The sequence below is a fragment of the Pelobates fuscus genome, chromosome 4, assembly GCF_036172605.1.
Source record: "Pelobates fuscus isolate aPelFus1 chromosome 4, aPelFus1.pri, whole genome shotgun sequence".
NCBI classification, from domain to species: Eukaryota; Metazoa; Chordata; class Amphibia; order Anura; family Pelobatidae; genus Pelobates; species Pelobates fuscus.
The window spans coordinates 146207941-146235582 of record NC_086320.1 but is presented as its reverse complement, the minus strand read 5'-3'; the positions used below and the strand labels follow the sequence as shown (position 1 = coordinate 146235582).

At 43.5% G+C, this 27642-nt stretch overlaps 1 protein-coding gene across 3 annotated transcripts in view; it reads right to left on the bottom strand.

Annotated features, from left to right (window-relative positions):
* The window catches only part of KCNG2 (potassium voltage-gated channel modifier subfamily G member 2), a 223413-nt gene that overhangs the window by 98064 nt on the left and 97707 nt on the right, over positions 1 to 27642 (bottom strand). For all 3 annotated transcript variants that reach the window (XM_063450482.1, XM_063450483.1, XM_063450484.1), the window contains exon 2: positions 23426 to 24252. In XM_063450482.1, coding sequence (XP_063306552.1) covers positions 23426 to 24184 — 759 coding nt within the window. In that variant the 5' untranslated portion in view covers positions 24185 to 24252. The remainder of the gene's footprint in view (positions 1 to 23425; positions 24253 to 27642) is intronic.

The window sequence follows — 27642 nt, the reverse complement described above, 5'->3', positions numbered from 1 at the left end:
GTGCATATGTGCAGCAGTATGCCACAATGCAACAATCAAATGGTCTCTATGAGACCAGTTGATTGAATAACCACATTTGACTCGGTTATGAAGGCAGAAGGGCCTCTAGTGGGTGTCAGGAAGAGGTGTATTAACCCTTCCACACTGCTGTTTCTACAAAATGGCAATATTTTACATGGAAAGGTCAAAATGATAGGACCACTGCACCCAGACCACTTCATTGAGTTGAGGAGGTCTGGGTCACTTTAGTAGTCCTATAAACAGCTGATCCATATAGAGCTGCTCTCAATGGTTATGTGTCCATAATACTCCAACAAGGAGAAATCTCAGCACACAGAGCTTTTCCACATAAATATTTGTATGTTATGAGCATGTATTATGGTTTATGTCATGCAATGAGTGGCTGTGACTTCTAGAATTCTACCCTGCCTTTTATGCCAAGGTGCTCACAACCTCTCACTGAATTATACACATACAGCACATATTTATTTATTTTTTTGGCTGCTTCTTGACAAAATCTTTGAGACGTGACGGAAGGCTAGGCGGAGAGGGAGTTAACTGGACAAAGTGACACAAGGCAAGGGATACAGTGACACAGGATTTGAGGGATAAGGGCTTAGAGTGACAGAGTGACCTAGGGGTAAGGGAAACCATGACAGGAGATTGATAGTGACACAGAGCAAGGCGAACTGACAGAAAAGGACCAAAAGGGCTCAGTTTTAGGGGAGCCGAGTGGCACAACAGGATACAGGCATAGAGTGACAGTGACAAAAGGCTAAGAAGATAGGCATTACTGGGAACATATTGACACCAAGGCTGGGTGACAGTGACAATGGGCTAGAACAGGCATAGGCAACCTTCAGCACTCCAGATGTTTTGGACTACACCTCCCATGATGCTTTGCCAGCATTATGGGTGTAAAAGCATTATGGGGGATGTAGTCCACAACATCTGGAGTGCCAAAGGTTGCCGCTGGACTAGAAGAACCAAGAACTATGGTTGCAGGGGATTTAGAGGAACAGTGATGGCTAATGAATAATAAAAATACAGTATACTTGTCATACAAAGTCTATCTGAAATTCAACTAACATTGTATACTAACACTCTCTGCCAATCACAAACACCCCTTTACGTCATTGTATACACAAGGCTCTTACCTAATTTTAAAACGCACAGAAAAAGTATCCAACTAAAAGTGGCATGTTTGCAGGAGATCTTAATGCAGATCATACAATAAGATTACATTACAAAGGAAAATCCACCAACCTTGTGGAGTTCCATCACATCCACTACGGTCAACTGAGAGAGAAACAAAAGTAGTTGAGCCATGATCTTGTGAGGTTACAATAGTACTGCTTAATACAGTGATGTCACAAAATTAATGCTGAATTAATGCTGAATCCAGTGATGTCATAGTGTGACTGCAGTATGAATACTTTGTTCAATGAATACATGTCTATTATTTAGTTGTCCATTAATGGAGATAAAATACTCCATTTAAAGCCAATATTGGAAAAGGCATGTCAAACACTATTTATACAGATAAATGCTATACATCTTGCCTAGTTTAATTTGGATTACAATTTGGATTTTATGTTCAAATGTTGTAGACAAGATGTACCACACATTCTAGATAGATTCCACAAGAGGACTGGTAGTGATAACAAAATAAAAAATATCTTACATCTGGATAAATACAATACACAACATTCACTTTCACTGCTGTGCATCCCAAGGAGTTGTTAGATTTTAGAACATTTTAGATAGAGAATAGTGATGTCGCGAACATAAAATTTTCCGTTCGCGAACGGCGAACGCGAACTTCCGCAAATGTTCGCGAACGGGCGAACCGGGTCAACCGCCATAGACTTCAATAGGCAGGCGAATTTTAAAACCCACAGGGACTCTTTCTGGCCACAATAGTGATGGAAAAGTTGTTTCAAGGGGACTAACACATGGACTGTGGCATGCCAGAGGGGGATCCATGGCAAAACTCCCATGGAAAATTACATAGTTGATGCAGAGTCTGGTTTTAATCCATAAAGGGCATAAATCACCTAACATTACTAAATTGTTTGGAATAACGTGCTTTAAAACATCAGGTATGATGTTGTATCGATCAGGTAGTGTAAGGGTTACGCCCGCTTCACAGTAACAGACCAAACTCCCCGTTTAACGCACCGCAAACAACCGCATACAGTCCATTTGCACAACCGCAAACTCCCCATTTGCACAAGGTTGGATACCAAGCTAGCCATGTCCTGTTCCTTGTCCTCACTGATGTCATCCACCCAGCCACGTACAACACCAAGGGTCCCCGCAAGGTGACAACAAGCCCCCTGTATTTTTTTTTTTTAAATTACACTACTGTTACACCAGATATGAGTTGCACTGGTGTGACACTGTGCCCTGGCAGGCCCTGAAACGCACACATGTGAAGGAAAATGACTGCTATTATATTATAGTCAAAAAAGTTTTTTTTGTTTTTTTTTAAATGCAAGCTATTGTGACACCAGATATGAGTGGTGGCACTGGGCAAGTGGGCACAGTATACGCTGTGAGCCTGACACACACGCTGGCAGGCAGGCAACTGCAATTAGATTACACAGGGAAAAAAACAAGCAGACTGATGTTCTAGCCCTAAAAAGGGCTTTTTGGGGTGCTGTCCTTACAGCAGAGATCAGATGAGTCCTTCAGGACTGTAGTGGACACTGAATACACTAGCCTAGCTATCGATTTCCCTATTAAATCAGCAGCAGCTACACTGTCCCTCCTCTCACTAAGAATGCAGCTTCCGGGGGGCGGGGCCTAGCTGTCATGGAGGAAAGACACACTTCGTGTGAGCTCCCCCAATATCTCACTTTAAGCAGCTATCAACAAGCGAACTTCACCCCAGAAGGGGATGACCCAGCAATGTTGCTCCTACCTGACCGACCCGACATGCTTAATAGCGGTCAGGTAGATGGTAATCAGTCACACGGGCAAACAAGACAGGAAAGGGTTAAAGATAAATTCAGAGTCAAGAACAAAGCCATGGTCAATACCAAAATAAACAAAATAGATCAAGGAACGCACTAAAGGGTACTGACACAGAAACCACGATAGGACAAAGTGGATAGGGCTAGGGAAGTTTAAATATCCTTTAACATTTGATTGGCCCACGTCATGCCTACGCCCCCAAAACGTTCGTGTGTGGGGGTGCTGGAATGACGTGGGCCAATGGGAGCCTGAATCAACTTTTGGCTCCCACTGCCCCTTTAAGAGCGAGCTCGTGACTCGAGCCGTGCTCCTAGTGCCAGGCGGGCCACATGACCGATCACTGCGGTCAGAGCACGCGGCTAAGTCAAAAGAAGAGATCAAGCCGCATGCGGCTCGTGTGGAGGCAGGAGTGATCCAGCCATGCGCGGCTCAAGCTTAGGAGCCAGGTCGGTCCCAGGATAAGGTAAATACAGCCACAACCACTTATCCGAATCACACACCTTTCCTAACGTCCTATCCCATTAAAAGCATATTACCGCGTATTTAATAAAACGGATAGACCCCCTACTTCATCCAGGTTACCGATCGATGGTTAAATATTCTGAGCCCTCTCTGATTTACTGTACACGACTATTCGATATTCCCACAAATTTTATATAGCATTTTATGTTTGCTTGAGACCACCTTAAAAATATTGGATATCGCTAAAAATCATGATCACTATATACTTTCTCTACAAACCTCTAAAATGAACCAAACTACTCATCCATCCGCTATACCACTTCATCCCACCTAGAACTAGTGCCCAGTTAAAATACTTGACTCTTACTTACCCACACTCAGTCATGACACACACATTTCACCACTACTGTCACTGAATCCCTCTGACTACGGCTAAATTCATCTTTTACATCAGAACACTACTCCTAAGATTGGGTTGTATCCATGTCTCAGGTCTTTCACTTAGAATAGGGGCAGCTTTGGTCTCCTTCAACACTGACACTCCAGTGCATATTATTAAAAGATTGGGCAGATGGAAATCATCAGTCTACAACCGATATATTCCTCATCCCGAGAAAGAAATGAGGAAAGCTTTTAAAAGTTTGGCTTTGTAAATTTGATGCAATAAGTGTGTTTTTCTTTAATACCTTTTCACCCTCTTTGCATGAACCCGATTTACATATATTACTAATATGTTTCTAAACATATATATTATATTATTCACTCACTCACTCACTCACTCTCTGGGCCTGCCTAAGACATCATGCTGCCTAGGTCCAACTATAAATGACTATGGGGGATAATGTATAATAAACACAGGTTACTGGCTATGGGGGGATAATGTATATTAAACACAGGTTACTGGCTATGGGGGGGATAATGTATAATAAACACAGGTTACTGGCTATGGGAGGGATAATGTATAATAAACACATGTTACTGGCTATGGGAGGATAATGTATAATAAACACAGGTTACTGGCTATGGGGTGGATAATGTATAATAAGCACAGGTTACTGGCTATGGGAGGATAATGTATAATAAACACAGGTTACTGGCTATGGGAAGGATAATGTATAATAAACACAGGTTACTGGCTATGGGGGGATAATGTATAATAAACACAGGTTACTGGCTATAGGAGGGATAATGTATAATAAACACAGGTTACTGGCAATGGGGGGATAATGTATAATAAACACAGGTTACTGGCTATGGGAGGGGTAATGTATAATAAACACAGGTTACTGGCTATGGGAGGATAATGTATAATAAACACAGGTTACTGGCTATGGGAGGGTAATGTATAATAAACACAGGTCACTGGCAATGGGGATAATGTATAATAAACACAGGTTACTGGCTATGGGGGGATAATGTATAATAAACACAGGTTACTGGCTACGGAGGGATAATGTATAATAAACACAGGTTACTAGCTATGGGAGATAATGTATAATAAACACAGGTTACTGGTTGTGGGGGGATAATGTATAATAAACACAGGTTACTGGTTGTGGGGGGATAATGTATAATAAACACAGGTTACTGGTGTAACGGATCACCTGGCACCCCGACTTGGTACCTCCGTTAATGGATGCTCCTAGTGCTTCCTGAGGACTCCAAGCACTCTGGCAGACACCACAATCACCGAATCCGAGAAACCTTTTAAAATTCTCCCAAGCATATGAATGCTGTAGACCATTGAATAGGAACCATATGAATAGGCTTGTACTCCTAGCAGTCAACTGGAACAGCATTGAATAAATCCTTCCCCCCAATAATGAGACGACACATCACTTTGAGGGTAAAACAGGAACTCTCGACTGGCTCATCCAGCCTGGCTTTTATTACACTTGTACACTTACAGGCCACACCCAGGGGGAGGCATAAAATAACCAATCACATACATGGTTCAGCCCACACATCCCCTCCCCTCAGATAACATTAAACCCAATTATCCGGTACACTTTTCCAGCCAAGTTCTGGATGTACCCCAAAAACAGGGGGTACACCTTTAAATCCAGCATCGCTGGATAGCCCTTATTCAGAGGGACAACATATTCAAAATTCAAGTCATTCGGATGAACGGTTCGTGAGATATGGGGTTCCAAAGATTTGACCGACCGCATGGGTAAAGTATCCGAAAACAGTTCCATGCATTTTGGCCCTGCGGTCGGTCACAAACAAGGGAATGAAAACAGGCGAATTGCCTGTGTTATAGAGCCTGGAGAGGGTTTGAATGAATTCCCTTGTTTGTGGGGTTCTTTCTACCGAACGACGGGTCATTCGGTAGTTTCTATACGAATTTCTGGAAGTATGGAGGTCTCAGCGGTGTTTGCCTAGTCAAGTGTCCGATTTTAGTTCCAGACACTCGACGGCAAAACACCGCTGTTCGGTAGTTTAAGATGGCCGCCGCCACGTGTTTGTTTCCCGAATGGCGGCCACCCAGAGGACAAAGAATACATTACACTGATTGCCAATTACCCGTTTGCAACATTGTTGCAAACTGTAATTGGAGGCACACTTATTCCTGGGTGGTCTGGTTGTTCGGTAGTTTCACTCAATATAATGAATGGAGTGATTCTACCGAACAATCAGATGAATGCTGCATAAATATCCCAGGTTAAACTCAACACATAAATACATATGTAATATTAAAGGCAGTATACTGGAATATGCTCCACAGTCTTAAAGGGACAGTAGTCCCAATATGTCCAGTGGCGAGGTGGGTTCTGCCACATTTCTCCCCTTTCCCATTTAGACTATCCAGACTCCAGACCTCCAGTCGGTCTGGGGCTCTGATAGTCGGCTGGCTGTCCTTACAGGGGGTAGTTGTCCAGATGGCCCCCTGCCACTCGTGTCCAGTTGTAAGTCCAAGGCTTGGGGAAAAAGTAACCAGGGTGTCCTCTCCCCTGGTTGAACACAGCTGTTGTTGGGGAAAAACGACTGTCTCCCCTTCCGATATTTTGTCTGGCTGTTGTGGACTAGGACCGACTGTCCCTATCCCCAGTGGTGTAGGTGCAGAGACTACGGTCCCATCTGCACGGTTGTGGGGTTTACTGTCTCCCCTTGGTGTGCTAAGCTGCCGCTGGGGAGAGGGGATGACAAACTCCTCTCCCTGAACCGTAGACTGCCGCTGGGGAGCAAGGACGGCTCCTTCAGCTCCCTGTAACTTGGGCACAGAGACCACGGTCCCATCTGTGCTGTTGTGGGGCTTACTGTCTCCCCTTGGTGAGCTGTGCTGCCGCTGGGGAGAGGGAATAACAACCTCCTCTCCCTGAACCGTAGACTGCCGCTGGGGAGCAAGGACATCTCCTTCAGCTCCCTGTAGCTTGGGCACAGAGACCACGGTCCCATCTGTGCTGGTGTGGGGCTTACTGTCTCCCCTTGGTGTGTTAGGCTGCCGCTGGGGAGGGAGGACGTTGCTCTCCTCTCCCTGCACTTTACTGATCCGCCGCTGGGGAGAGGTGGTAGCAAGCTCCTCTCCCCTACATACTTCTATACTCTGTGGAGGGAGACCGACTGTCTCTACTCCCAATACAGTGTCCTGCTGCTGGGGAAAGGAGACTGGGCTCTCTCTTCCCTGCTGGACACTCTGCTGCCGGGGAATGGAGACTGGGCTCCCAATTCCCAACAAATCACACTGCCACTGGGGAGGGAGGACGGCCCCTTCAGCTCCCTGTAACTTGGGCACAGAGACCACGGTCCCATCTGTGCTGGTGTGGGGCTTACAGTCTCCCCCTGGTACATTAAGCTGCCGCTGGGGAGAGGTGGTAACCAGCTCCTCTCCCATTAGAACACTCTGCCCATTGATGATCCGCCGCTGGGGAGAGGTGGTAACAATCTCCTCTCCCATTAGAACACTCTGCCCATTGATGATCTGCCGCTGGGGAGAGGAGGTAACAATCTCCTCTCCCATGCCTACTTTCAGTCTTTGTGGAGGGAGACCGACTGTCTCTCCTCCCAATTCAGTGTCCTGCTGCTGGGGAACGGAGACTGGGCTCTCTAATCCCAAAAAATCACGCTGCTGCTGGGGGGTAGGACCAACTACCTCTGCCCCCTGTAACTCAGCCTGCCGCTGGGGAGGGAGGACGCTGCTCTCCTCTCCCTGCACTTCACACTGCCGCTGGGGATCTGGGCCGACTGCCCAGCATCCCTGTAGGGCCGGTAGAGAGACTGCAGTCCCATCTCCACCTGCCATCTGTGGGTCTTCCCAGGACCAACCCGTGAGGCCCCTCAACATTTGTGAGTAAGGGCCACCTGCTTCCCCACCTGGCAACTCTGGCTGCTGCTGGGGATCTGGGCCGGTTGCCCAGCATCCCGGTGGAGAGACCTTGGTCCCATCTCTACCTGCCTGTTGTGGTTCCTCACAGGACCAGTCTATGAGGACCCCCACTTCGGGTTCCTCCCGCCGCCTCAGGGAAAGACGGCTAACCTCCTCGGATGCAGCCTCTACTCGGCTGCTGTAACGCTCCTGCTGCTGAGCATACTTCCTCTCTTTCGCCAACCGGAATTCTCGGTCCAGCCTTGTGTTTCGCTCAGCCATGACCTGGTTCCAGATCACCCGGCGTGTCTCCATGGGTATATCATCCCCATACTCGGCCACTCGCTGCCTCACCTCGGCCAGCCAATCATCTCCAGAGCCAGAACCTTCCATACTTGTCTGCTCCCAGGGGCGCTGCACGACTGCTAGCGTTGCCCTCAATTTGTAAATCCAAACAGTGTCTCTGAGCTGCTTTACCTCACACTAGGACGCCATCCCACCGCTTGCCACCAATGTAACGGACCGTTTCAGCATACAAGGGGAAAAATGCGTTTAGGCGATAATCCCCTTTTCCATAGACAGGCACAGCTACTGCAGAACATCAGAACTCACGAGCTGGATACGAAATAACACTCCGAACTGGAACAGCTCACACTAGGACGCCATCCCACCGCTTGCCACCAATGTAACGGACCGTTTCAGCATACAAGGGGAAAAATGCGTTTAGGCGATAATCCCCTTTTCCATAGACAGGCACAGCTACTGCAGAACATCAGAACTCACGAGCTGGATACGAAATAACACTCCGAACTGGAACAGCTGAACAAGAAAAGCATACAATCGGCTTACACTCTTGGCAGTCAGCTTACAATCCAATCCCCCCAATAATGAGACGACACATCACTTTGAGGGTAAAACAGGAACTCTCGACTGGCTCATCCAGCCTGGCTTTTATTACACTTGTACACTTACAGGCCACACCCAGGGGGAGGCATAAAATAACCAATCACATACATGGTTCAGCCCACACATCCCCTCCCCTCAGATAACATTAAACCCAATTATCCGGTACACTTTTCCAGCCAAGTTCTGGATGTACCCCAAAAACAGGGGGTACACCTTTTAATCCAGCATCGCTGGATAGCCCTTATTCAGAGGGACAACATATTCAAAATTCAAGTCATTCGGATGAACGGTTCGTGAGATATGGGGTTCCAAAGATTTGACCGACCGCATGGGTAAAGTATCCGAAAACAGTTCCATGCATTTTGGCCCTGCGGTCGGTCACAAACAAGGGAATGAAAACAGGCGAATTGCCTGTGTTATAGAGCCTGGAGAGGGTTTGAATGAATTCCCTTGTTTGTGGGGTTCTTTCTACCGAACGACGGGTCATTCGGTAGTTTCTATACGAATTTCTGGAAGTATGGAGGTCTCAGCGGTGTTTGCCTAGTCAAGTGTCCGATTTTAGTTCCAGACACTCGACGGCAAAACACCGCTGTTCGGTAGTTTAAGATGGCCGCCGCCACGTGTTTGTTTCCCGAATGGCGGCCACCCAGAGGACAAAGAATACATTACACTGATTGCCAATTACCCGTTTGCAACATTGTTGCAAACTGTAATTGGAGGCACACTTATTCCTGGGTGGTCTGGTTGTTCGGTAGTTTCACTCAATATAATGAATGGAGTGATTCTACCGAACAATCAGATGAATGCTGCATAAATATCCCAGGTTAAACTCAACACATAAATACATATGTAATATTAAAGGCAGTATACTGGAATATGCTCCACAGTCTTAAAGGGACAGTAGTCCCAATATGTCCAGTGGCGAGGTGGGTTCTGCCACAACTGGCTATGGGGGATAATGTATAATAAGCACAGGTGACTGGCTACGGGGGGGATAATTTATAATAAACACAGGTTACTGGCTATGGGAGGATAATGTATAATAAACACAGGCTACTGGCTATGGGGAGGATAATGTATAATAAACACAGGTTACTGGCTATGGGAGGATTATGTATAATAAACACAGGTCACTGGCAATGGGGATAATGTATAATAAACACAGGTTACTGGCTATGGGGGGATAATGTATAATAAACACAGGTTACTGGCTATGGAGGATAATGTATAATAAACACAAACACAAAAAAATAAAATAAATAAAATAATACAAAAAAAAATGAATGCAGCTTCAGAATTAATCTAAATTGTATGCTGTCTAGGAGGTGGGAGGGTCTGGGAGGAAGGGTCTGCTGCTGATTGGCTGGAATGTGTCTGCTGACTGTGAGGTACAGGGTCAAAGTTTACTCAATGATGACGAATAGGGGGCGGACCGAACATCGCATATGTTCGCCGTCCGTGGTGAACGCAAACAAGCTATGTTCGCCAGGAACTATTCGCCAGCGAACCATTCGGGACATCACTAATAGAGAACACTCTCTCAAGCTGTATAATATATACACAGATTAGCACAAACGGCAGTGGGATTCCTTAGAATCCCTGTCAGCATTTCCCCAAGCAACAGCCTGTTATTTTACACATAGATTTTAGAGTGCACATATTATGATCCTATCTGTGGTTCTTAATTTCTGGGTGGGTAGCCATAATTGAGTCCCAATGATATTTCAGTGAGTCCCCATAGAGTAGCAAAGGAGCATCATTATTGATCAGGCTTCAGGAAACTGCTCACTAAAAATCAATTTTCTTGTTACAGGAGCAATTCTGGCTGCGTAGATACTCATTAAAATGGCCAGGAAAACCCATGTGTGCTGGTGGTGTACCTATTCCCCTGAACAAACATTAATCTATCACGAATGAGCAGCGTTTCAAGCAGAAATGCTGCTCATACATACACCTACCATCATGACTACTTCTACAAGCAGGCGTGGTCATGGTGGTTGGAGTAACCCTTTAAAGAGACACTGCCCAAAAGGGCAAAAAAAGTATAATTCACTGATTAGCAGTTACAGTGAGGGAAAAAAGTATTTGAATGTTTGCCCACTGACAAAGAAATCAGTCTATAATTTTAATGGTAAGTGTATTTTAACAGTGAAAGACAAAATATTTTTTTTTAAATCCAGAAAAACGCATGTCAAAAAAAGTTATAAATTGATTTGCATGTCAATGAGTGAAATAAGTATTTGATCCCCTACCAATCAGCAAGATTTATGGCTCCCAGGTGTATTTTATACAGGTAACGAGCTGAGATTAGGAGCACTCTCTTAAAGGGAGTGCTCCTAATCTCAGCATGTTACCTGAATAAAAGACACCTGTCCACAGAAGCAATCAATCAATTAGATTATAAACTCTCTACCATGGCCAAGACCAAAGAAAACTGTCCAAGGATGTCAGAGACAAGATTGTAGACCTACACAAAGCTGGAATGGGATACAAGACCATCGCCAAGCATCTTGGTGAGAAGGTGACAACAGTTTGATTATTTGCAAATGGGAGAAACACAAAATAACTGTCAGTCTCCCTCGGTCTGGTGCTCCATGCAAGATCTCACCTCGTGGAGTTTCAATGATCATGAGAACAGCGAGAAATCAGCCCAGAACTACGCAGGATCTTGTTAATGATCTCAAGGCAGCTGGAACCATAGTCACCAAGAAAACAATTGGTAACACACTACGCTGCGAGGGACTGAAATCATGCAGCGCCCGCAAGGTCCCTCTGCTCAAGAAAGCACATGTACAGGCCCGTCTGAAGTTTGCCAATGAAGATCTGAATGAATCAGAGGAGAACTGGGTGAAAGTGTTGTGGTCAGATGAGCCCAAAATCGAGTTCTTTGGCATCAACTCAACTTACCGTGTTTGGAGGAGGAGGAATGCTGTCTATGGCCCCAAGAACACCATCCCCACCGTCAAACATGGAAGTAGAAACATTATGCTTTGGGGTGGTTTTCTGCTAAGAGGACTGGGCCACCGCACCACATCAAAGGGACAATGGACGGGGCCATGTACCATCAAATCTTGGGTGAGAACCTCCTTCCCTCAGCCAGGGCATTGAAAATAGGTTGTGGATGGGTATTCCAGCATGACAATGACCCAAAACACACAGCCAAGGCAACAAAGGAGTGGCTCAAGAAGAAGCGCATTAAGGCCTAGCCAGTCTCCAGACCATAATCCCATAGATAATCTGTGGAGGGAGCTGAAGGTTCGAGTTGCCAAACATCAGCCTAGAAACCTTAATGACTTGGAGAGGATCTGCAAAGAGGAGTGGGACAAAATCCCTCCTGAGATGTGTGCAAACCTGGTGGCGAACTACAAGAAATGTCTGACCTCTGTGATTGCCAACAAGGGTTTTGCCACCAAGTACTAAGTCGAAGGGGTCAAGTACTTATTTCGCTCATTGACATGCAAATCAATTTATAACTTTTTTTACATACATTTTTCTGGATTTTTTGTTGTTGTTATTCTGTCTCTCACTGTTAAAATACACCTACCATTAAAATTATAGACTGATCATTTCTTTGTCAGTGGGCAAACGTTCAAAATCAGCAGGGGATCAAATACTTTTTTCCCTCACTGTATACCCCTAATGAATACATGCATATTGTGAAGAAACTACCCCTGTTATTTTGTTACTTTTGTTTTTCCCTGTTCGGTAGATAAAACTACTGAACACCGACCACCCCATGGCTCATTTACTTCAAAGCAAACTGCCAATTAAGTGCTCTCTCTGTGTGACCGCCGTTTGTAAAGCCGAACGTCATGTGCAAGAGAAAACAGCGCCCATCTTGTTTGCATGAAATGAGGCAGCAGTACTGTCTGGAACCAAAATCAGACACGCGATTACACAAACGCTGGTCAAACTACACGAACGCCTGCTTCCTTTCACAGACCAGCCAGGAGAGCGCTATCCGGTAGATTGTTCCAAAAAACTAGGGGATCAAACGCTACCTATGAGCCAGAGGAACCGTTTGTGGATTGATTCGATTTTTGTACTCTTCGAAATAGACCGATCGCACAGCCCAATTTCATGGAACTATTTCTGGGCAGGAGCATAGTATGTGGTCGCTCAAATTAAGAACTCCATGTAACGCTTGAACCTCTGAACTGATCTGGGGGATTTTTGTTGGTCCCCTAGATCAGGGCTATCAGGGGATATGACTTTTGTGGGGTTCCCATGGAGTTTGGGGTACTTTCTGAGTTTTAATTGAAATGTATGTTTTTTGTGTTGGGAGATAATTGAGTTTAGTATAGTGCTTGACTCAATTATCTCCCCAGCACAGGGGACGGATTATATTATTGTGAGAGCAATACTTTGTACTTTCAGAATGTATTTTGTCACTGTCCCCTCTCAGGTCCAGTGGGGAATGCCCCTGTAATATGTCAACATAAACCCTGTACGTTGTTAACTGCATATATACCAGGCGGTTAGCCTGAATAAAGTATTCCTGTTATACCCTTCATCTAGTTCAGGCTGATGTTTGGGTATCTGTAATTCATCTGGAGAAACGTTTGAATCAACACCTGAACTGTGAGCTATAATCACTCAAGCTCTAGCAGTTCGGGAGAAAATAGGCGAATGCGTATCTGTAATACCAGCGTTTGTTACACATACATACATTTTTCATGCATGTATTCATTGTGGGTATATATCAAAAGTGCTTGCAAAAACTTCAGTCTTTTCAAGCCCTCCGATTTTTTCCTCTGAAGAGACTAACCATCTCACCCATGGGCAGCCGGGGTGCACCCTAATTAATTACACAATGGGGGGGGGGACATGTCATTAACCACCCCACCAAATAGTGTTATGAACCAACCCCCACCTCCCCCCAGATGGATATGGGCCTCAATAAATCCCCAATAAAATAGATAGCTCTATGTACCCCTAACCCTAATAGTAGTAATGGGGGACGGGTGCATTAACTCTAATACCTGTGAAATAGGCCTTTGCTTACGAGACTTGCAATAGCTGATATAACCAGTTAGAGGGTTCTTTCTTATATTGCAATGTGTAGGGAACCATCCCATGCTTTGCAAGAACTGATATAGCGTTGGAAAGCTTATATAAGGGCTTTCCCCGCTTTCAGCACTCAGTCTACGACGAGTCCTCCATGGGTGAAGAAGGGTTAATGTTTGTTGCTCCACGTTTTCCAATCTGAAGCCTCGGAGACTGGATTTACAACATTCAGTTCAGATTTCAGCGGTCCGGTGGCGTTTGGTTTAGCTAAAATCCGTATCAAATGCAGGCCCATTCAGGACCTGAATTTGAAAGCGCAGACATTGTTAAATTGCATATACAATGTCCTAATTGCACAGACTGAATAACCCCTATGCAGCCAGATGGCTCTGCCCCATCTGGACGTTAGTGAATAACCCCCTATACCAATCCTTATGAAGGTGTGTTTTTGTGCTAGGACATTTTCCATGTTTTGTCAAACAGTTTCGAGCTAATTTGTACAGCGCTGTGTAATTTGTTATTATAAATAATAAGCGAAATCAGAGTTAGTTTCTGTAGCTATCTGACACCTTGACAATACTCTGTAGTAGTTATGGTGCATTGAGTAGTTTTTTTTAAAGTCACCTTAATCCCTTTTTTGACCTTGCATATGCATTGGGTGCTGGTTAAGTAGTGCTCAATAACAACTAATCTGAGCAAAACAACAGTTTGGGAGTAGCTAGTGAACACCCAGTATGCTGTAAATGGGGGACCAGTAGACATTTGCTTAAAGTAAGCTGTATAAAAAAATATCCAGTGTCAGTTTTCTATTTAAATAATTCTGTTTGAACAGAGGTTCTTATGTTTAAACTCTAGAACCTATAATGGCCCCATATATTACTGCTAGTGTCAGATTAACAGAACCAACTAATCCTTAAATCTTGGATTAATTAATGATTTGTCACAAATGTTGTGAATGGCGTAACCTTTACTGAGCACCCACCATCACTATACTTTTTCAAGACCACAAATAATAATGTCAGCTTTTAACCTATACCGCGCACCGTACCATTTAGTGTTATGCTTATATTACATTGTTACATCCTAGGTTATGTATTATCAATAGTTCTTGTTTAAGTGACTGGGTCTCTTGTATTTACAGAAACAAGGGCAATCACTAAAACAAGCCAATCTATATTATAAATGATGCTGTATTTCAGTGCTCAATATGTGTATTAGAGGCAACTTTCAGAACACGACCAGATGGCAGAGCACCCATAAATCATTATGTCTTTTGTTGCTAAATGACGGATATATTATATAATAAGCTGCCTCTTCTATGCAGCCTACACATTGATGAGTTGTGAAGTGAGATTCAGCCAATTATCAAACAAGGGACAGTGTATAATTGGCACTGTACGTGCGATATCACCCTTTGGCCTTTACATTGTTATCTGAACTCTGACCTTTCTTGATAGGCAGACAACGTCTTGTTAAAATAAATATGTAATCAATGAGGATATGATAGGATGTGTTGCTTACACCATTCTACAAGGATGTAATAGCTTAAATATCCTCTTTACACATTTTTGACTACTACCGTGTCTTTAACAGAAGATTAATTAATGAAAGGGTGATGGCTTAAGAGGTAACCTTACCCTTGAGACTGAAGATGTTCTCATTAGGAACAATTCTTAAGATGCAGTTGAAGTAGCCATATTACTTAAGTGACTATGGTCTGCTATACAGCTAAACGCAACAGCTCAACTAATTTGGCTTTGGATATAAATGCAATATGGTAGCGAAAGCAACTGTTACTAACCCTGTGTGAATCGTCCCTATATAATAGATAATAATAGTTAGAATTTTTTGAATGTACTATGCAAAACAAAACCTGTATCTTGACTTGGAAAAATTAGATATATATGTAAAATATAGAACTTTTGTAAATTTTCACAATTTACTAGGGATTTATTTTTACAGTTAATTTACTATTGTATTTTTTTCTTATATGCTATCCAGTGCCTGATTAATAGGGTCATACCATAATTTGAACATCATCCTGTTTAGCCATTTATAGAAAACACAAAAAGTATAGATTATATATACTATGAACGTCTTAACCTCTTGATGACAGATTTTTTAAATTATTTTTTTTTTAAAGCAAAAACAATGGAAACATTAACAATGTGTTGATATTTTTTTTGTTAATTTTCCGATTACAGGCTATGATGGTATGACTACATTAAAGGACCACTCTAGGCACCCAGACCACTTCAGCTTAATGAAGTGGTCTGGGTACCAGGTCCAGCTAGGGTTAACCCATGTTTTTATAAACATAGCAGTTTCAGAGAAACTGCTATAAATGGGTTAAGCCTTCCCCCAAAGCCTCTAGTGGCTGTCTCATTGACAGCCGCTAGAGGCGCTTGCGTGATTCTCACTGTGAAAATCACAGTGAGAGCACGCAAGCGTCCATAGGAAAGCATTGTAAATGCTTTCCTATGAGACCGGCTGAATGCGCGCGCATCTCTTGCCGCGCGTGCGTATTCAGCCAACGGGGCGGAACGGAGGAGGATCGGAGGCAGAGCGCTCCCCGCCCAGCGCTGGAAAAAGGTAAGTTTTACCCCTTTTCCCCTTTCCAGAGCCGGGCGGGAGGGGGACCCTGAGGGTGGGGGCACCCTCAGGGCACTATAGTGCCAGGAAAACGAGTATGTTTTCCTGGCACTATAGTGGTCCTTTAACAACTTCACAACTTATCCCTTTTGCTTTAATAGTAGCAAAGCATTTATTTGAATGTATATCTGACAAATAAATGCTATATAGACAAGCAATGTTGTGTATATATTGAGGTTTAGATGTGCATTATATAAAAATTCTACATTTATAAAAAAAATTAAATAATTTTGTTATCCTTTACAGAAATATTGGCACATCATATTTTTAAAGACAATATGGTCCCTATTTTACACAGAGTCTGAAGTAATAGCATACAAGAAGAAAAGAATACACAGTTTCTATCAATTTGAATAGAATGCTAAATGTTTTTTTGCACAGTATACAGATTGAATGATGTGTCTGGAAAGCAGTCTAGGAGCTATGTAGGGTTACTTATGCCTCTTTCGATAGCAGTTGTGTTTCATCCATTACGAATTGTTCCTCAAACCTGAATAACTTAATGTGTTTCACAATATGCTTTTCAAAACTCTTTTGTGCTATGCAGGTTTCTTTTAATAATGGGTTTTATATACTTTTTCTGTCTTATTATCTTGCTGAGTTGATTTCTGTCTCTTTACTGCCCACTCTTTTTCTACTTCTTTATAAATGTCAAAATGACTTTATCCAATGAAGCTCTACACGTAGTGCCACATATTATCAGCATGTATAATTTGCCTCACCTATCCTATTTATACCTGTGAATATATCTTTCTCTCTCAATAAAAACAGGATTAAACAAAATGACTAAGAGGATTATAATTCATATGATTTTATGCTTTGCAGTTCAAAACAGTTTTAAAGAGAAGCTCTCCATAAAAGAACATGTAAATCTGGACAGATAGACTATATATAGCTAAATCTCCCAGGTGGAGACAACAATTGTCTTTGCCAAGTAAAGAAACTCATTTCTACAACCTAGACCCCATGCTTACCTTCTGCAACTCTGCAGAGGGACTTTAAAAATGAGTCCAGATATTATTATCTATTTGTTGTCTATATTCATAAAGTTGCAATCCCAGAAATACTGCTCGGTTCCTTATATATACATATAAGAAGGGTTTGGCATTATTTATATTGTAGGTGTCCTTGAACGTTACTTTTTACACAAAATTGTTTTCTTTTATGATTACATGCTGGCTTTGAATAAAATAAACATTACGCTAAACAAAAAGATGTTAATAGGAAGGGCTGAATGAACAAAACGTACTATACCCGGTATAAATTATTCATTTTTCATTCCAGATGGTTAGTTCTATTTTCTGCACCATAATATTGAATAGAAAATATTTCTAAAAATATTTAGTTTTATGCTTAGTAAGATGACTGGCTTCTAAAACTTGATTTAATACTATATTGTATACTAAACCAATGCATGATAATCAGTTATTTATTTAAACAGCTAATTAATTCATCTTTGCTTTGTATCCAACAGAGAAATGAAAACAGAATCTCTAATTATTCAGTAAAATTTAGCCATTGAATAGTTTTGATTGTAAATTTAGTAACTTAATTTCAAGGTGTTCAGAAATGTAGTCATGGAAATACTTGACACAATATTTGACATAGAAGATAAGGCAGACATGACATGAATGTTTCCTGTGGTATCTGGAATCATATTTTCTTTTAGATAAGGTGGATGGCCAGGTACATGTGCATTGCTTAGCTGGGGTTACAGATGGCAGCAGGAAGCACTTTGGGGAAAAGTCAGGCCTGCAGAGGCAGTGTTATGTTCTGGGAAATGTTCTACTAGGAACCTTAAAGGGACACTATAGTCACCTGGACAACTTTAGCTTAATGAAGCAGTTTTGGTGTATAGAACATGCCCCTGTAGCCTCACTGCTCAATCCTATGCCATTTAGGAGTTAAATCCCTTTGTTTATGAACCCTAGTCACACCTCCCTGCATGTGACTTGCACAGCCTTCCATAAACACTTCCTGTAAAGAGAGCCCTATTAAGGCTTTCTTTATTGCAAGTTCTGTTTAATTAAGATTTTCTTATCCCCTGCTATGTTAATAGCTTGCTAGACCCTGCAAGAGCCTTCTGTACATAGGCGTGCGCAGCCTGTTGCATTAGGGTGTGCACCCTAAAGCACAAACACACACGCCGCGTATATATGTATTTTTATATACACACACACACACATATATATATATATATATATATATATATATATACACATACACACACACAAATACAAGTATACGTAGGTGCAGTGTATGTGTGATTGTGAGCTGAGCTGTGCAGTGTGTGTGATTGTGAGCGGTGCAGTGTGTAAGGGGTGCAGTGTGTGTGATTGCGAGGGGTACAGTGTGGTGTAATTGTGAAGGGTGCAGTGTGTGTGATTGTAAGGGGTACAGTTTGTGTAATTGTGAGGGATTAAGTGTGTGTGTTGGGTACAGTGTGTATGATTGTGAGGGGTGCACTGTGTAGGCGACAGGGGTTAGGAGGGTGGAGGGGCAGCAACAGGGGTTGGGGGGTAGAGGGACAGGAGGTGGGGGGGTGGAGGGGTGGAGGGGCAGTGACAGGAGGTAGCGGGGGTAGACGGTTAGTGACAGGGGTTAGGGGGTAGTAACAGGGGTTAGGGGTGGTAGAGGGGTAGTGACGGGTTAGGGGGATAGAGGGGTAATGACAGGGGTTGGGGATAGAGGGGTAATGACAGGGGTTGGGGTAGAGGGGCAGTGACAAGGGGTGGGGGAGTGGATGGGCAGTAACAGGGGTTAAGGGGGTTGGAGAGGCAGTGACATGGGTTAGGGGGGTAAAGGGGCAGTGACAGGGGTTAGGGGGTAGAGTGGTGTGACGGGTTGGGGGGTAGAGGGGTAGTGACAGGGGTTGGGGGTAGTGACAGGGGTTAGGGGGTAGAGGGGCAGTGGACGGGGTTGGGGTAGAGGGGTAGTGACAGGGGTTGGGGGGGTAGAGACAGGAGTTAGGGGGGTAGAGGGGCAGTGACAGGGGTTGGGGGGTGGAGAGGCAGTGACATGGGTTAGGGGAGTAGAGGGAAAGTGACAGGGGTTAGGGGGTAGTGACAGGAGTTAGGGGGTAGTGACAGGAGTTAGGGGGTAGTGACAGGAGTTAGGGGGGTAGTGACAGGGGTTGGGGGTAGAGGGGTAGTGACAGGGGTTGGGGGGTAGTGACGGGGGTTAGGGGGGTAGAGGGGTAGTGACAGGGGTTAGAGGGGTAGTGACAGGGGTTAGGGGGGTTGTGACAGGGGTTAGGGAGGTAGAGGGGTAGTGACAGGGGTTAGAGGGTAGTGAAAGGGGTTAGGGGTAGTGACAGGGGTTGGGGGTAGTGACGGGGTTAGGGGGGCAGTGACGGGGGTTAGGGGGGTAGAGGGGTAGTGACAGGGGTTAGGGGGTTAGAGGGGTAGTGACAGGGGTTAGGGGGGTAGTGACAGGGGTTAGGGAGGTAGAGGGGTAGTGACAGGGGTTAGAGGGGTAGTGAAAGGGGTTAGGGGTAGTGACAGGGGTTGGGGGGTAGTGACGGGGTTAGGGGGGTAGTGACGGGGGTTAGGGGGGTAGAGGGGTAGTGACAGAGGTTAGGGGGTTAGAGGTCTAGTGACAGGGGTTAGGGGGTTAGAGGGGTAGTGACAGGGGTTAGGGGGGTAGTGACAGGGGTTAGGGAGGTAGAGGGGTAGTGACAGGGGTTAGAGGGGTAGTGAAAGGGGTTAGGGGTAGTGACAGGGGTTGGGGGTAGTGACGGGGTTAGGGGGTAGTGACAGGGGTTAGGGGGGTAGGGGGGTAGTGACAGGGGTTAGGGGGTTAGAGGGGTAGTGACAGGGGTTAGGGGGTTAGAGGGGTAGTGACAGGGGTTAGGGGGGTAGTGACAGGGGTTAGGGAGGTAGAGGGGTAGTGACAGGGGTTAGAGGGGTAGTGAAAGGGGTTAGGGGTAGTGAAAGGGGTTAGAGGGGTAGTGACAGGGGTTAGGGGGTTAGAGGGGTAGTGACAGGGGTTGGGGGGTAGTGACAGGGGTTAGGGACAGGGGTTAGAGGGGTAGTGGCAGGGGTTAGAGGGGTAGTGACAGGGGTTAGAGGGGTAGGGACAGGGGTTAGGGGGGCAGTGAGTGACAGGGGTTAGGGGGTTAGAGGGCTAGGGACAGGGGTTAGGGGGGTATGGGTGCAGAGGCAGGGTGGGGGGGCAGTGAGTGACAGGGGGCAGAGGGGGGTTTAAATACCTGCCCTGGTGGTCCAGTGGGTGCCCTCTCTCTTCAGTCTGCAGCTCCGCCGGGAGTGAGCTGCAGACCACATGGTGAGTCTCGCGATCTCCAGGCAGAGCGTTGCCGTGGCAACGCTCTGACAGGCTGGAGATCGCGAGATACTTCAGTCTGCAGCTCACTCCCAGCGGAGCTGCAGACTGAGGATCAGGGCAGACGGACAGGAGGGGCCTCTCACCCGGCGGCATTGTGTGCACGCCGCCGGCCCCCTCCTGTGTCGGGTCCTCGGTCATAGACCGAGGACCCGACATGTCAGTCTGCCCAGAGGCAGTGCAGCACGGAGGTGTGATTAGGGTGTGCCCAGGCACACCCGGCACACCCCGTGCGCACGCCTATGCTCCTATATGTGATTAAAGTTCAATTTAGAGATTGAGATACAATTATTTAAGGTAAATTACATCTGTTTGAAAGTGAAACCAGTTTTTTTTTTCATGCAGGCTCTGTCAATCATAGCCAGGGGAGGTGTGGCTAGGGCTGCATAAACAGAAACAAAGGGATTTAACTCCTAAATGACAGTGAATTGAGCAGTGAAATTGCAGGGGAATGATCTATACACTAAAACTGCTTTACTTAGCTAAAGTAATTTTGGTGACTATATTGTTCCTTTAAGTCCTGGCATTCATGTTACTTTGACATGTATCACCTACCTAGAGATTGTGGCAGACCACGTACAATCCTTCATGACAATGGTGTTCCCTGATGACAGTGGCCTCTTGCAGCAGGATAATGCACCTTGTCACACTGCAAACAATTTCAGGAATAGTGTAAATGATAGGGTATTTTAGGGATTCTGCTGATGTACCTAGAATAGAGGATAAAACATAGTGCAAATATTGTTTGATACTCAGAGATAGTGTACTGGTATATATGCACTCACAAATTCCAAATGGATTAGCGTTTTAAAGGTGCCGCCCCACGATGTAGATGGGGGGTATCAATCAGTGTTCCTCCTCGAGTGGTAGCCACTGGGGTGTCAGGGTCAGCTAGATGGTTCAAAACAGACTCCGACCAGAAGAATTCTTCCAAGGCAATTTATTCACTCATAAAATCAGGAGGTGTACAAAATAAATAAAAACAAATATAAAAAATAAAACAGGTCACCGGTCCTACGGTCCTACGCCAACTATTGTACATGTTACTGCTGGTTTTATTGAAAAGGTCCCTGAGGAAGTCCTGTTGTACAAGGACGAAACGCGTAGGACCGGTGACCTGTTTTATTTTTTATATTTGTTTTTATTTATTTTGTACACCTCCTGATTTTATGAGTGAATAAATTGCCTTGGAAGAATTCTTCTGGTCGGAGTCTGTTTTGAACCATCTAGCTGACCCTGACACCCCAGTGGCTACCACTCGAGGAGGAACACTGATTGATACCCCCCATCTACATCGTGGGGCGGCACCTTTAAAACGCTAATCCATTTGGAATTTGTGAGTGCATATATACCAGTACACTATCTCTGAGTATCAAACAATATTTGCACTATGTTTTATCCTCTATTCTAGGTACATCAGCAGAATCCCTAAAATACCCTATCATTTACACTATTCTACTAAACGGTTATCAACTGGGAAATAACCTTGGGAGCTGTGTACCCAGAAGTTAAGTTTTTTTCAATCACTTTGTTTCACGGGTGATTTTGTTTGAATTTCAGGAATAGTTTGAGGAACATGACAAAGAGTTCAAGGGGTTCCCTTGGCCTCCAAATTCACCAGATCTCAATCCGATTGAGCATCTACAAGATGTGGTGGAACAACAAATACGATCCGATTTGCTGCTAATGTCTTTTTGCCAGACCATCAGAGCTGTTTTGGCAGCACCAGGGTGGAATATGCAGGTGGTTTTAATGTTATGGCTGATCAGTGTATCTAGATGCATTTGGGGGAGGCACAGAATTCATTACAGTGTTTCAAGCTAGCATTTAGTGGAAGCAGAGCTGTCATATAGTAACGGAACTTAGAAATATTCACACCAATATTACTTAATGATGGGATCACTGCCCATGCTGGGGGGAATCGAGCATATCTCTGGTATTAGATTTAATTATTTATCTACAAAAATAAGTCAAAGACATTCTAGAATCTGTCCTTAAATGGAAGAGTATATTTCTATGCATCAGACATTTCTGAGCTAATTTCAGAGCTTTGGCTGAAATTATGGGCCTAGGGTTATGGAACAATGCTCTTCTTAACACCCTTCCTCAAAAGACAATTTCATAAAGATTAACTCTGTATACAAAAAATGCTCATAAAGACTGCATTGGAATTTCAGTGAAATTCAAACGCAGTCAAAAGATAAAATAAGTCAAAATTGGGACTGCTTATGTATTTTTGGTATGCTTGAAAAAGCTTGACAAAGGGCTGGGCTACCTTTTGTCAAGCCTTGTCAAGCCCTCAGGTGTCACTAGTCATGGCAGTGGGGGGAAATGCTCTGTCTATGGAGGAACCCGCGGTCTTCTGGGAACTTCTATAGAAATCAGTGTCACATTCGTGTGACTACAACACTGATGTCGGCTTCTGGCACAAGATGCACCAGGAGCTAAAATTTGTGTTGGAATTTCAAAATATGCAAGAATCTAGAAGGTGACAGAGCAACTTTAAATACTTTAAATGACTTAAGGATGCAGGTAATTGAAAAACTCGTTATAACACAGCTTTTCACTTAAACAGACTAATTTTTAAATTTGCCAAACATATCCACTGGTGTTATAACAATAATTTTGCGATTATATTTGCTATAGCAATCAATATATATTAAATACTTAATTTTTTCTTTAATGTGCAAATATAGAAAACCTTACAAATGTCTGCTATGCATTGAATTGTGTCAATGATACTGAAAACGAGAAAAACACTAAAACACTTACCCGGTCCTCCTCCTCTCTAAAATCCGGCATAGTGCTGATACAGAGGCTGACAGCTGTGATAGCCACAAAGGAGACTGACAGGCAGGCAAATATCTTCCCAGGAATTCCTGAGTGAGGGTTTTCCACCATGTCCCTGAGATGTTTCATGCAATGGGCTATACGCCCGCTGTCCTCCAAGGCACTTTGGGAATTCTCTTTTGAGATATCAAATTCACCTTCATACATTTTGGCTTCAGCAAGCTCCTCTTCCTTTTGTTGCAGCTTCCTTAGACAACACCATTCCAGTTGCTCCTCTTCTATTCCCCAATATATAAGCTCTTCTTGGAAGGACAAAGCGCACATCTCACGCAGTATCCTTAGCTTCCCAGCTGCCAAAAATGTCATAATAGTCCTGAAGGCACAAGGATTGCGGTCAAAGAAGAACTCATTACAGTTAATGTCATAATCATCACAGACATCCATTATTTCATCATAGTTATTGCAAGTTTTTAATTTCCCAAGCCGAGTCAATGGACAATCTTCAAGTGTTGTCCACGGGATCCTGTATTTGATACCTCCAACATTGATAATTACATGCCGCGTTCTGTCCTCCACCTGTCCACGATAACGTCGTTCTTCACCTGGGTGTAGAAGCTTGGCTGTTTTGTAGAAAACCCCTTTCCTTGTCCGAACCTCACACAAGTTGTCAAGGTTTTTGATCCTAAAGGAAGTGAAGTCGGATTCTGCTTTCCCTGCTAGTAATGCCATTTCATGATACATTGGCTTTCTTCATTGAGACCACGACTACCTTCAGAACAAAATGTTTTAGGTATATCTTTACCAGAGAGCTGAAACAATAAAATAAAAATATATGTTAATGTTAGTAGTTTTTGTGGGCTTTAAAAAAAAAAAGTAATATTCACGTATTATTTATATGGTTAATGACATATTTAGCGATTCAGATGCTGAAGAACATAAAAAGTTGAAAGACTATTCTGAGCACCTAATTCACTTCATGTAAATTAAGTGGTTATTGTGTTGATAGTTCATCAGAACCTTCTTACATTTTATAGATGAACTGGTTTCAAGAGGTTTAACACTCAAGTGGCCCTGATTCAGTGTTAAACTATTGAAAAATGGTTTTAGCACTTAATGATTAGAAGAATGCTGGTGGACTTCAGCCTCAATTGATATGAAGTGGTGCTGGTGTCCAGAGTAGTATTCTAACTGTTAAAAAAAAAAATACTTCTCTTATATACTTGTTTCCTAACTAACATCTGTCATGTTTTTTTCTGGAAAAGAAATGTAGTATTATATCTTTTTACCAGTAAAAAAAATTAGATCCTGGCTTTTTATTATGAGACTAATAAAAATAAATGTTCCCGTCTCTGAAGAAGTAGGGCATCCCCCTACGAAACGCGTAAGACACACTGAAAGACACATTGAATCATCAGGACTGAGATCGAGCATACAGAGTGTATACCAGCAGAGGTCCGTATCCGCACAGGACCATTGGCGCATTTACTGAGTCGAGCTGTTTGCAGTGCACGTCCCCTGGAGTGAGATTCTTATCGGGACGCACACAAAGAATCACGCCGTCCTTGCCGGCAGCAGGATTTCAAACGCTTATCGGCTGAAGCCAATCCACATCAATCCTAGCCGAATCCAAAGGTTCCTGTACATTTCTAAGCCTCATAAGACTGGTAATAACCGTATGAATTGTTCCTGATTTATATTTTTAACTTATTATCAATAAAATGTTTTTTGTAATACACATCCAGTTTGTACCATTGCTTTCTATTTCTAGTGATACATTTCCTTTTTCTTTTTTTTTCTTTTCTTTTTTTCTTTAAAAAAAAAAATTATAACCAAAAAAAAAACACACCATGACTATTGAAGGCATACATATGCTGGCAATATATTGCAATATAGACACTATGTAGAATTAAACACCGAAGGTTTCCACAAAGAAAGTGCAGTGTTCCATTGAAAACCATCATACACATATGTATATTGCAATCGCGCTACATTTGTCCACTGCCAACCGCTATCTGATGGAATTCGCACCAAGAATTTCCATGGTATAGCTGTTATATTGATAAACATAAACGTAGTGATACATTTCCTGTATTACTTTAGCAAACAGTCTTCCATACTGTATTGCTACATTATATTTATATATTTTTTACCTTGATTGTATCTTTGGAGTATACAAAGTATAATATTTGGTGCGAACATCAACTACCCTGCTTTTGATCAGGGATAGAGATATTTGCACTGCACATATCATCTGCTGCACTTTACCATTTACCAATTCTACTTTTATTTATTCTGATTTTTTATATTTTATTTTATTTTTATTTTATTTTATTTTTTGTTTTTATCTGCTGCAATTTGATTCATCTCTAGTTTTTATCATCATTTTACACTTTTTTACTCCTTCCTTTTTATTTCCACAATTATATCTGCTACGTATACCATTTTGGTTCTCTTAAAGGCACAGTACACATTTTTTATATTTGCAATTTTTATATTTGCACTTTCTATCACATTCAGCCCTTATCACAGGTCAGCTCCTGGTACCTGCACACCACAGCAGAGTGTTTTCTCAGCTTTCTTTACCTATAGGTTTTAGTGAATCCCTATTTTCCAGTTTTGAGCGACCTAGTGTTAGTCAGACTCCCTCTCTCCTGGGTATTACATTAGGTATACCAGAATTATCTATTCTAATAAAAATAAATAAATAGATAATTGACAAGCTGCATGCACTACTAGAATACATAGTAAAATAAATCAATCAACAACTACCGTAAATGGAATCCTAACAAGGCTCTCCAGGAGTCTGTAATTCCGTGAAATCAGGAATACCCGTTTAATCCCCTAACCTGTACAAGGATTCATCGAATGAAAAAAAGTAGAGAGCCGTTGTTTCTCCTTTAACATTAAGAGAGTGCTACAAATATATTACCCTTTATACTTCCCAATTCAACATAATGCAATGGTTAAGGAATGACTGTTTGAAAATTGTGCTGAGGTTATTACAAACCCCCGTTTTGGTGGAGTTCTTGCACGTTGTGGATATATATGCAATAGCAATTAATGACTTTTTTTTTTTGTCAATCTTTGTTTTATTGAGGCATATTTGGTTATGGGTACAGAATAAAGAAGGGAAGACAGTAATAAGTTGTACATGTTGGGAGTGTCACATTGCAATACATATTGTCTTAGAGAATCGTCAGCCTCTTTTTATGTGTATAACAGGTACATAACTACATTGCTAGACTATAAATATATGACTGGAACAACATGTGGAACAATCCAATCTGTCTCAATATGATTAGCTTTTGGGCAAAGCAGGTTAGTTCTGTTTGGTGAGAGCTTATGGCCTCTGGGCGTAGAATAGAGTACAGTAGGTAGTGTGTGCCATGTTGCCTATATCTACTGTCCTGCCATCATTCTAGTGTGTGGGACACCCGATTGTAGCTTTGCCGGGCATGCCAGTCGTAAAGCATGTGTTTGCTTGAACTCCCAAGAATAGTGTGTGCTATATCGGCTAGTCTAGGCATATTTCACGGCTTAACATGCTAAGTGGTCTCGAGAAATGTGAGGCTCAATGTTTGGTATGTTTGTCAGGCATTGCATATGTTGAACATTCTGGTGTGTGCAGGTTTCAACTTTTCTAACGCTTACTATACACAGCATGACCATTAAGAGAGTTACGGTTATGAGTCCAGCGGTTTTGCCCTAGTAGGTAGATTACGGATCAGAGAGTCCAGCGGCTTCACGCTTAAGTATCCACCAATAGTCCTCAGACATATAGGAAAACAGTAAGTCCAGGGGAGCATGCATGTCAGGTAAAAGGGAGTTTCGTGTGGCGACTTCTTGGGCCTTTCTGACCGCGTCCCGATCGGTTCTCAGCCAGTAGTGGTAGTGAGTGGGACTTTGGGGCAGCGAGATCACGGTCAGCCTATGCCTCTACTGGGTAAGGCTGCTGTGTGAGCTGGAATAGTCCATTGGGGGATAGAGGGGTGCGGGTTGGTATAGGCCGCCGGCCAGCCCCAGGTCGGTGTGAAGGCCAGTACCTGCGGTCCTCAGACTCGGTGTCTCTGCGAGGCCGGGTCTTCCCTTCGTCGGGCGCCATGGGAGGCCTGGGTGTTACGACGCTGCCAGCGGTGGTTAGGCCTCCAGCGATGTGGTCGGTACCGTGCAGGCTTTCTCCCTGCGGCCTTTGACCTGGG